Source organism: Lepidochelys kempii, chromosome 7, assembly GCF_965140285.1.
Source record: "Lepidochelys kempii isolate rLepKem1 chromosome 7, rLepKem1.hap1, whole genome shotgun sequence".
Classification (NCBI taxonomy): domain Eukaryota; kingdom Metazoa; phylum Chordata; order Testudines; family Cheloniidae; genus Lepidochelys; species Lepidochelys kempii.
The window spans coordinates 106111647-106123528 of NC_136386.1; the positions used below are offsets into that span (position 1 = coordinate 106111647).

The following is an 11882-nucleotide window of genomic DNA, read 5'->3' on the forward strand; positions in this document are numbered from 1 at the left end:
ATAGAAAGAGTAAATAATTCACAAATTCTGTATGTTCACAATGCTCATCACTGAAAACCAGTTTAATCAGCGGCAACTAAGTGCAGGAAGAGAAAGGATGGTCTCATAGTTAAGGCAGTTGAATGCCATAGTAAACTGGATTCTATCCCTGTCTTGGCCAGAATTCCTATGTTATGCTGGGCAAGTCACGTAAATCAAAATTTTCACAGGTGGCCAATGTGTTCCTCATTTTCTGGGTATCCACCTTGAGGCTCTTAGGGTCTGATTTGCAGAAGTACTGAGTGCCCACAACTGCATCTGGAGTCAATAAGGGTATGTCTACACTACAATTAAAAACACCCAGCTGGCCCATGTCAGCAGACTTGGGCTTGTGGGGCTCGGGCTAAGGGGCTGTTTAACTGTGGTTTAGACATTCAGGCTCAGGTCCCAGAGCCCAAGCTCCAGCCCAAGCCCGAACGTCTACATTGTAATTAAAAAGCCCCTTAACCAGACCCCTGCAAGCCTGAGTCAGCTGACACAGGCCACCCATGGTTTTTTAATGGCAGTGCAGACATACCATAAGAACTCTGCTCTGAACATAATAAAGTGCTATAACATGCTAAATACTCTGAAAAATTAAGTCCTCAAATTAGTCAAATTTGTTGACACTTTAGACAATTTTGGCTTTAATCTCTCTGCAACAGTTCCCCCATGTGTAAAATACCACCTCATTTCGTAGGGGTGATACAAAAATAAATTAATTAATGTTTGAAAAGATTTAAAATATTACAATGATAACACCACAGAAAAGCCCATGAGGAAATTCATAATTCTGTGCTCAGTACAGGGTTTGGATGGTGTGTAGTAAATAATATATGGTGCCACACATTAAATGACCAGGATTAAAAAAAAACCTAGATAACCACCCATTCACTGAATAAGCCTGGAATCTTGTGGAAAAAATAATATGTGATCATGTAATTAAAAACTGGATCATAACGCCTACAAAAAAGGGAACAAATTAAGGTTGTACAGGTGACATTAATTTTGGCATTTTCTAACTTTTGAGTGCTTGATTTTGCAACCTTAATAATGTTCCTTTAATGTAGGGTGGTGTGATTTTTTTGTTTTCTCTTCTGTAACTTCCTATGTTTGCATGAAACTTAAAAACTAAATAAAAATAGAAATTTCATCATGTAGAACTGCACTCACCCCAACAGGGACATCTGCCGGGTTGGTGTCTTTAGATCCACAGCAAAGTTATCTACAACTTAAGCTAACAGAGTAATCGGTAGAAGTAGAAGGCAGTTATCGTCTATGTGGACCAACCACTAGGGTGGCTGGAGACACACACTTTGCCAGTCTGTTTCACAGTGATTTGCTAGACAGCAAAGAAATGCTGAGACTCAGCAATAATGGATTCAATTTGAAGTTCTACAGGGAAGTGTGTTGGGTAGTTACAGATCCCTCTGCCCCATCTCCTCAGCTCACCACTGCTCCCTGCCCCTTTTTTCTCCTATCCCCAACTCCCCAGCTCCTGCCCTGTCCTCTCCCTTGCTGATATCCCCTTAGCTTCTGTCCATCCCTCGGGTCTGACTCCTGCCCGTCTCTATCCATAGTTCCTTCCCTTCCTCCCCCATACTTCCCCTCTTTCTATATCCCTTCCTGGTTTTTGGCTCCCCTTTGCTCCTGCTTCTATTCTCCCTCCCTACCCAAAGTCCTGCCACATTCCCACTAATATACATCTCTTCCCCCACCCTGTTCCTTACCTATCTGCATCACACACAAGGCTCTTCCTTCACCTTGCTGCCTGGGCATGGCAATAAGGCGACATTGAGAGCACACAAGACAGTGCCCCTGCTCAGTTCCTGGGCATGGTGCCACAGCAGCCACTGTAGCCAGGAGGGACAATTTCAGGGTATGGTGCATGGGTAGTCCAATCAACATACAGGAGCTGTGAAGGGATGGAACATGCTCAGAGCAGACTGAATCTTCACAGAATTTATCTGCCCAACTCTAGCATGTGAAATCAGATTTTTCAGAGACTTATAATTTGGCCAAATTTGGGAAGAGTTTCACAAGAATGGCAAGGGCACATCCCTGATACGAACAAAACCCTCTGCCAAATGTCAAGTCCCTGCTCCAATGCATGGAGGCTCTAGAGCTTCTCAGAGAAATGGAAGAATTTTTTAACCTTGGAAACACAATCCATTTCACCCTGGCCTCCTTCGCGGAAATGGCATGGAAAATGTCAGTCCAAACGGTTTAAGTTTGGCAAAGTTATATGCAAGTGAAAACAGGGTCTTACAATAGAAACAAACAACTATAGAAATCACTACTTGTGCCACCTATAATAAATGACTCGCCTTTTTCTTTTCATTTGGTACAGTATCAAAACACAAGACAGTTTATGAAATAGCTCAGTCAGTGGTTCTCAAACTTTTGTATTGGTGATCCCTTCCTCAAAGCAAGCCCCCGAGTGTAACCACACTTAGAAATTAAAAACACTTTTTTATATATTTAACAATATTATAAATGCTGGAGGCAAAGCAGGATTTGGGGGTGGAGTCTGACAGCTCACAACTCGCATGTAATAACCACATGACCCCCTGTTTGAGAATTCCAATAGCAGGACATGAATGCCAGATGTATCTTTACTTTTTGCAACTCTGTTGACTTTTTCCGGTTTCTAAGCTGAATTTGTGTATTGCTTTTTTAGCTATTAACAGGTCCCTGTGGTTACTCAATTGGCTAGCAACTCTGGTCATGCAGCCAATCCTTAATGACACTTCTTGGTTGAGTATGCTTTAACACTTACATTTGAGGTTTCAACATCTCAATCATATATCAGGTTGCACCATCTGAATATGAATGCTGGTGATATGCTTTTTCTTAACAGACTGACCATTTTATTAATCATTTTTCTTATTTCATCTAAAAGTACATTTGGTTATCACTCACTTAAAGCCTTTTTTTAAACTTTACTATTTCAAAGAGTATTTAAAATATACACAGCATTAAAGTGACTTCCTTTTTTCACTATCTGGTATCAGTGGCTAACGAGCTAGTGGTTTTTAACTTGAGAATCATTTTAGCGCATCTATCATGAACTCCTGCTTACATATAAACAAACAATCTGTGTTAACTCTACCAGAGATTATTTTATTTCTTAGATCGAGGCAGAAAATTATGCCTGGACATAGGCACACATAAAATTAAATCCATAGATAAAATCCATATTTTATAGTACTCTCCTTATGCCTCTGGGGTACAAATCATGCTACCACACATGGCTGCCACACTCCACCCAAGAAGTAGTAGCAATGCAGTGTTACTGAGTACATATAATTTCTAAAGTTGTTTGGTAAAATCTGGCAAGAATGGCACCACACAGGTGTAAAACATTACTACTGAAAATAATTTGATAGTGGAAAGATAGGAGAAAAATGTGGGAAAGTAGTAAACAATTATTTTTAAATAATGGTTCCCTCTGACCCCCACCATTTTAGTATCCGGAGTCTAATTGTAACATGGAAGTAGAATAGAAACTCACTCAACTCCAACTTGAAGAACCATTGTGAATTAACAAATTTGGAGAATTAGTACACAAAACAAAGTAAAAGGTTAACATATCACAAAATATACACTGTTTATTTGACATGTGTAGTTCAGTTTTAATATTTTAGTATATTTCATAGAACCATGTGGAAATATACAGATGAAGAGCATTATATAAACGCTAAGAAGAATTATTATTTTATTATTTATTCTATAGTATATTTCATAAACATTATGATGATATGAGACTACAGCTCTTTGCTACTAAACCTTCACTAAGAAAATTTGGTTTGCAAATTATGGGTATGAATTAGCAAAGTGTAAATTAATAAGGTTGTCCTTTATTTCAGTGGCTTCCTAGCTATTAAACATCCATTGGGAAAAAAAGCAAAATAAGGAGCAACAGGTAGCTTTCAATTTAGGCCACAATCTGGAAAACTTCAGGTATTTTATTATGCATGTAAATTGCCTTGAATTTAAAGAGACTACTCACATGCATAAAGCTAAGCACATAAGCAAATCTTTGCAGGATTGGGGATTTATCTATTTTCACAGACAGTTAAATTTAAGAGGTGTCAGACCATCCAGAGAGCAAGAAGAATACAGTAACTGGAGAAGATAAGAACTTTGCATGTGCACCTTTTTATTTTTTCAAACACTCATTAACTGCAGACTTCAACATGCCATATGCTCAGAAAAGCCTATATCATAATCTCTTTAATATAATAAATATGTGGTGACAATTTTAGAAATAAAATGAAAAAAACTGTATCATCTCAGTGTTTTTATTTTGGACTTAAAAAACATCAATCTAAAATGACTGCAGCTTAAATTATCTTTCTACCCAACTAATCTAACCACATCAACCCCACTTTCCCTTTGAAATCTCTCCACAGGTTTCTCTTTCTGCACTGAATTAAATTTTGACTTCTTGTCTTTGTCTTCAAGGTCGTGCATAACTCTCCCTCTCACTACTTTTATAACTTTGTTTCCTCATGTTGTCCCCCACCCCCAACCCAGCTAATCCAGCAATGACAGCTTTCATGTCCCATTTTGTTTGTTTCTGTTAGTCATCACTACACCCTATTCCAACACACCTTCTGGCTTATTTCAGAATTATATATACACATATACAGAATTATATATACACATATTCTCTGTGTATATATAAAGCCTGCTGCAGTTTCCACGATATGCATTTGAGGAAGTGAGCTGTAGCTCACGAAAGCTTATGCTCAAATAAATTGGTTAGTCTCTAAGGTGCCACAAGTACTCCTTTTCTTTTTGCGAATACAGACTAACACGGCTGCTACTCTGAAACCTTCAGAATTAGAGTACTTCAGTGGTACAGCTGTTAACCAGGAAGCTGGAGATCAAAAGTCTGATTAGAATCTGATCTCAGCAATGCAGCTTTACATTGATGTAAACACCAGGTTCAAATGGTGAACTTTACCTGATGACCTTTCCTTCCCATTTGTTGTCTACTCACTGCGTTTGGTTTAATCCCTGCTGAAGTCAACAGAAAGTCTCCTGTTGACTTCAGTGGGGCTAATGGAGAGTAAATTATAAATTAATTTTAATAAAAGCAAACTGTTTTTCCGCACTTGAACTGTGCTCTCAGATAACAACCCAAAAGGATTTCATCTCAAATATAAGACAAAATCACTCATGGCACAAAAAATTCCATGGAAGCAATCCAAAGTGGCACAAAAAAATCCACAATGTTCTCTTCACAGAGTAGGAGGAAGGTTCTTCAGCACAATTTCTGTAGATGGTTTCTTCCCTACTAAAATCTCAAAGACTTTCTAAGGGTTGAGTGCAGTACAACATTATTAAGGAGGACTCTCCAATTAAAATAATATGGTTTCCTTCCACAAAGAAACATGTTTTGGGTTTGTAACACCGGTAGGATTTATAGTTTCAGTAGTTAGATTTTGTAACTCACTTATAAAAATAGCCTTCTAAAATATTAGTACTTAGCACTTACTGTGTATGTTGCTTTTCATCTTCAAAATACTGATAAATATTAACTAATCTGCACAATCCCCTTTTTTCCCCATGTGAGATATGTATGTATTTTTATCCACTTTTAACAGATGAGAGAACTGAGGCACAGATGAACTAAGTATCTTTCCAGAACCCACAGAGGACATTGAGTCAGGGTCAGAATAGGGTTTAGAACTCCAGAGATCCAGGGTCATAACTTTATGCTAATACCACACCTGTAAAAATACTGAATACTGAAATGTCCAGTAACAAAGCTAATTTTCTACATGTTGAAAACAATCCTGCCCTCACCTAACTCACGAGCATCACCATTGTCAATAGAATTGAATTTTTTCACAGTCTGTTTTATGTGAAAGTATGGCATTGGAATGGAAGCATATCTCATTTATCCTATTATCTTCATAATGCTGTATGATCAGAGATATAATACATCACCAAATTAATTTTTAAAACAAGTTCTATTAATTTATATCTTGATACTAGAAGGGGAGGGAAGTACAAAAAAATTACTGTAATCGAGTCACAAAAATACAGCTGTACAAGTAATGATCCACACACACTATTATTTTGTTGAATCCTAAATGAAAATTAATAAGAAATTAAAAAATGAGAAGTCCAACAAAAATACACAATTATTTTAAGGGAGAATTCCCTCACATCACAGAAGACCTGAAATGTTTTATCCATTGTTCATCACAGATGAGGGCCAGTTATTCTAACTGTCACAACCAATACTTTATACAGAGCCTAACACAATGGGGCCTGGCTTCTAAGCACTACCATAATACACTACCATACTACTACTAAGTGAAATCAAGGAACATAAACCTGTCTATTGGTATAAATGTGCATTATTAAACTGACTAGGATCATTACACTCAGAATTCCAGTCTGTTCAGGTGGTAAAATAAGCAAGACTGCTTGTCATACAAGCTGGCCAATGAAGCAGAAAAAGAACATACCATACTTACACACTTGTCACACAGAAAAAAAGATGTATCTACAGACCTCATCCTGCAGTCAATACATTTCTCTGGGACTCGTACAAGAATTTTGCTTGAATAAAGAGTTCTGGATCATGACTTATTTGCACGAGCATAATTTGCAGCAACTTTCTCACTGAATATTAAAACTGAAGCTCACCTGCTGTATGAATTGGCTTTCCAATAAATATTAGTCCAAAACCAAACAAAAGTAAGCTGCATTTTAACATGGTTATTTTTCTCTGCGCAAACACTTCATCTACTAAGCTGTTCAGAAACACTGTTTTACTGAGGATGGTGCTCTTACCAGCAGTTTCCCTAAATGAAAGAACTGGAAAAACTAGAATCTTTTGTTGTCAAGGCAAACAATAGATAGCACTGAAAGAGTATTTCAGGCATGTTAGCAAACACTCCCAAGGAAGAAGGAAATAAAATTTCTCACATTGTGCTTTTCAAAAACTGGTTAGACAACTTACAACAAACCCAATATAACATGATTGTAAATGCTGACTGGAGAAGCCAACTGACTGACCCCATTACAAGACAAAACTGATTTATTCTAAAACCCTTTGAGATCAAAGACCAGAATTCTGAGACCAGCAACAATATACTCTCAAATGCTAGACAGGAAAACAAAGCATCATATAAGCTAGGTTACTGAATTCATATGAACCAGCTCAACAAAAATGCATCTTAAAATGCACCAGAATTACTCAGGTTCAATTTGTAATTGTTCTCTGTTTTGCACTTTAGGAATTTTTATTTCACAAAAATGTTTGAAAATATTGTCCCTATGAACACACAGAAATCACACATTAACCATATAATCCAGAAATCACCGGAAACAAATGCATAACTTTATAGATATTTTCCATCTCTAATTTCTGTGGTGTCTCATCAGCGTTCAACAAATTCATTCTGGACTACCATACACGCAATGTTTGCAGATTTGGGTTCTATGACTGTATGCCTTAACCCAACAGCACAGTTAAGCCTGTGTAATAGGTACAAAAAAAGTCCTTGTTGTTATCACATGTTCAGTGGTCTTTTTCATCTCACTGAAACAGTTTTTACAATAACGTTGGTAGTGAAAAAAGAGCTGCTATTGGGCATTTTTTCAAATATTATATACTGGTTTAAATACATACATAGTGATAGAGTTGGTCAATGACTGATTATTAGTCTTCTCCATGATCAGGCGGAAGACTCAAGTTGGATGTCTAGATCTGGACTTTTGTTTTCCTGGTCAGCTGGAGGGATGGGAGATTGAGAGCTCTTTAACTTGCTGTGTAATAAAATTCCTGACAACAAAGGTAAAGACAGCACTGATTCCACTCTGAAAAGTGTATAATTTCTGTAAGCTTTGTTTGATGGGAAGAAAAAAGTTAGGTCCCAATCCAGTAAAGACTTACACATGTAGTTAACATTACACAGAACAGTCCCACTGATCTCAAAGCATGAGCCACAGTGGATAAAGTTAAGCATGTGCATCAGTCTTTGCAGGATCAGAGCCTCAGAAAGCAAAGATTTGATGCTACACTACTGCAGTAGAGGGAGGTTTTAATACTGACTTCAGCTGAAGCTGGATCAGACCCTACATGAGGAAGGATCCTCAGGATAAAGATAATAAAAACGTAAGAACATAAGAAAGGCCATACTGGGTCGGACTAATGGTGCATCTAGGCCAGTATCCTCTCTTCCAACAGTGACAATTGCCAGATGCTTCAGAGGGAATGAACAGAACAGGGCAATTATTGAGTGATCTAGCCCATTGTTGACTCCCAGCTTCTGGCAGCTAGAGGCTTAGGACACCTAGAGCATGGGGTTGTGTCCCTGGCCATCTTGGCTAATAGCCATTAATGGACCTATCCTCCATGAACTTATTTCTTTTTTAACCTATTTATAGTTTTGGCCTGTATCCTGTAGCAATGAGTTCCACAGGTTGACAGTGTGTTGTGTAAAGTAGTACTTCCTTTTGTTTTAAACCTGCTGCCTATTAATTTCACTAGGTGACCCCTGGTTCTTACACCCTCTAACAGCAATATCAAAATTTCACCAAATGCAGTGCCTTTCATGTCTTAGTGTTTAAACTGAAGACTGAAATCCTTGTTTTTACTATCAAGATTTGATAATCTTCTGGGTTTTTTTATACTTTCCTTTTTGTCCTTCACTCTCACACAAAAGTTCGCTTCAGACACAAGAATTTTGAGTTAGGTGAAACAGATCATAATCAATCACAATAAATATCCACTGAAATAATCTGTTCAGTAACAAATTCTAAAATAAATTTGAAGACTGTGTGCATGATGAAAGCCAGTCAGCAATCAACTCTTTCTTTTAGCAGAAAAAGTGTACTATTATCACATTATGTATTTAGGCTCTGATGCTGCTCCAAAGTTAAATCAACATCAAAATTCCCTTCCAACTTCAACAGTGCAGGATCAAGCCAATAGCTTTTCCACTTCTTTACTTATCTACCTCACATGGCTGTTATGAAAAAATAACCACTGATTTTTCTAGGAGGAGGGCAGGAAAAGGGAGGTTTCAGAGTAACAGCCATGTTAGTCTGTCTTCGCAAAAAGAAAAGGAGTACTTGTGGCATCTTAGAGACTAACCAATTTATTTGAGCATGAGCTTTCGTGAGCTACAGCTCACTTCATCGGATGCATACCGTGGAAACTGCAGAAGACATTATATACACACAGAGACCATGAAACAATACCTCCTCCCACCCCACTGTCCTGCTGGTAATAGCTTATCTAAAGTGATCATCAAGTTGGGCCATTTCCAGCACAAATCCAGGCTTTCTCACCCTCCGCCCCCCCCCCCCCCACAAACTCACTCTCCTGCTGGTAATAGCCCATCCAAAGGGACCACTCTCTTCACAATATGTATGATAATCAAGGTGGGCCATTTCCTGCACAAATCCAGGTTCTCTCACCCCCCTCCAAAAACCTATTACCAGCAGGAGAGTGAGTTTGTGTGTGTATGGGAATGTGGGGGTGAGAAAACCTGGATTTGTGCTGGAAATGGCCCACCTTGATTATCATGCATATTGTAGGGAGAGTGGTCGACTTTGGATAAGCTATTACCAGCAGGAGAGTGAGTTTGTGTGTGTGGTTTTTGGAGGGGGATGAGGGGGTGAGAGAACCTGGATTTGTGCAGGAAATAGCCCACCTTGATTATCACTTTAGATAAGCTATTACCAGCAGGAGAGTGAGTTTGTGTGTGTATGGGAGTGATGGAGTGAGAGAACCTGGATTTGTGCAGGAAATGGCCCACCTTGATTATCATACACATTGTGAAGAGAGTGGTCACTTTGGATGGGCTATTACCAGCAGGAGAGTGAGTTTGTGTGTGGGGGGGGGGGAAGGGCTGCACCAGGCATGATTGCAACCTAACCAATCTGTCACAGAGTTCACCACAAGCACAGATATCTCACTCTCATTTATCTACATCTAGTCTGATTTCTCAGGATGATTCATATGCCCTAGGCCCTCATTCCCTCCCCCCACCACCTCTCACAGCATGTTACAGACAGGGCCCCCACAATCCAGCCACCAGTGGTGAAACCACAGAGAAAACCTTGCAGGGACTAGGAGAAAAGTATATAAGACTGGCCAAACTGGGTCAGGTCAAAGGTCCATCTTGCCCACTATCCTATCTTCCAATAGCAGCAAATGGCAGGTGCTTCAATGGGAATGAACAGAACAGGTAATCATCAGTCCTGTCAGCCATTCCCAGGTTCTGTCAAATAGGCTAGAGACACCATTCCTGCCCATCCTGGCTAATAGTCATTGATGGACCTATCCTCAATGACCATATCTAGTTCTTTCTTTAACCCTATCATCTTGGCTGTCACAACATCCTCTGGCAAAGAGTTCCACAGCTTGACTGTTCATTGTGTGGAATACTTCCTTCTGTTTTTAAAAACCTGCTGCCTATTAATTTTATTGGGTATCCCCTAGTTCTTGTGTTATATGAAGAGGTGAAGTAATGCTTCCTCACTTTTTCCACACCAGGCATGATTTATAGACCTCGATCACCCCCCCCCCCCTTTGCAATCTCTTTCCCAATTTTTTTAATCTCTCCTCCTCTGAAAGCTGTTCCATAGCCCTAATTATTGGTTGCCCCTCTCTGTACCTTTTCCAATGCTAATATATCTTTTTCTGAGCTAAGGCGACCAGAACGGCACAAGGTATTCACGGTGTGTGCAGGAGGCCTTCAGGGTGCAAGGCCAGGAGCACCAGGCATGGTCACGTCCCCCCTGGGCCGGGCCCATTCCCCGGGAAGGAGCGCAGCCCCCTTGAAGGGGAACGTGGGGCTGAGGCCGGCGCTGCTCGTACCAAGGGGCCTTTCACGGAATGGGGCTCGGGCTGTACAGTTTCCACCCAACAGCTCTTCTGACTGGTAACGGGCCCAGGGCAGGACGCAGCTGCAAGCCACGCGCTATCTGGGCCGGCAGCTACCTTCCCTCAGGCCGCGTCACACGCAACCACCGCCGCCCTGGCCCTAGCGCGCGCTTGCTCAGAAGCTAAGCACGGAAGCGGAAGCGAGCGCCACTGCCACTCTGCGCACGCGCGCCACCCAGCGGCTGAGACGCGTGAGACGCTCTGGGGATGGGGCAGAACGGGAAGGTTGCGAGCCAATCAGCAGCTGGGCCGGAATGCCCCGTGACCGTTGAAAGGCGGACGTTCCAGCGGGAACGGTGTCCGGTGGGGAGCATGTTCTGGTTATTTCTGGCCGGCGCGGAAGGGGACTGTTGGCCTCGAGGAGGACGGTTGCGATGGCGAGCGGCAGCCTGGCGGGCGTTGCGGCAACCGAGGCTGGCCGCCGCAGCGCCAGTGGCCCCCTCCGGCACCCCCGCATCGCTGCCGGCTGCTCCTGGGACTGCGCTTCCCCCTCGTCTCCCGGGGGCCTGGCGGACACCCTGCGTCTCCTTCCCGAGGGAGCCAGTGACGGCGAGGCGCTGGCGCCGCCTGAGCACGGGTAGGGAACGCCCGGGAACACGGGCACCTACACGCCTGCGGGGAAGTGGAGGCTTGATCCGGATCCCGGGCGGGGTGTGGATCTGAACCTCTTCTCTCGCATGGAGTCCTGAGGACTCTCCCCCCCCCCATACCCTCGCCTTGGGGTGTGTCAGGGTTCCTTCCCCAGGCTGAACTCTAGGGTACAGATGTGGGGACCTGCATGAAAACCTCCTAAGCTTACTTTTACCAGCTTAGGTTAAAACTTCCCCAAGGTACGAACTATTTTACCTTTTGCCCCTGGACCTTATTGCTGCAACCATGAAGCGTCTAACAAATATAACCGGGAAAGAGCCCACTTGGAAACGTCTTTCCCCCCGAAGCCCTG

At 41.5% G+C, this 11882-nt stretch overlaps 2 protein-coding genes across 12 annotated transcripts in view; one reads left to right on the forward strand and one right to left on the reverse strand.

The window, feature by feature from the left end:
- The window catches only part of LOC140914974 (disintegrin and metalloproteinase domain-containing protein 9), a 43748-nt gene that overhangs the window by 31182 nt on the left and 684 nt on the right, over positions 1 to 11882 (reverse strand). The window contains exon 1 of one of the 5 annotated variants that reach the window (XM_073354145.1): positions 6688 to 6815. The exons of the other annotated variants lie outside the window; for them this stretch is intronic. Coding sequence (XP_073210246.1) covers positions 6688 to 6757 — 70 coding nt within the window. The 5' untranslated portion in view covers positions 6758 to 6815. Of the gene's footprint in view, positions 1 to 6687; positions 6816 to 11882 lie in introns of those variants that run through there. 5 annotated transcript variants of the gene reach the window in all.
- C7H10orf88 (chromosome 7 C10orf88 homolog) overlaps positions 11176 to 11882 on the forward strand; it is a 34709-nt gene continuing 34002 nt past the window's right edge. For 4 of the 7 annotated variants that reach the window (XR_012160058.2, XR_012160060.2, XM_073354156.2 and 1 more), the window contains exon 1: positions 11179 to 11516. Coding sequence is in view for 5 of the 7 variants with exons in the window: in XM_073354156.2 (XP_073210257.1) it covers positions 11314 to 11516 (203 nt within the window). In the remaining 2 variants the exon portion in view is untranslated. Of the gene's footprint in view, positions 11517 to 11882 lie in introns of all 7 variants that reach the window. The other 3 variants (XM_073354151.2, XM_073354153.2, XM_073354152.2) reach the window with 2 other exon arrangements.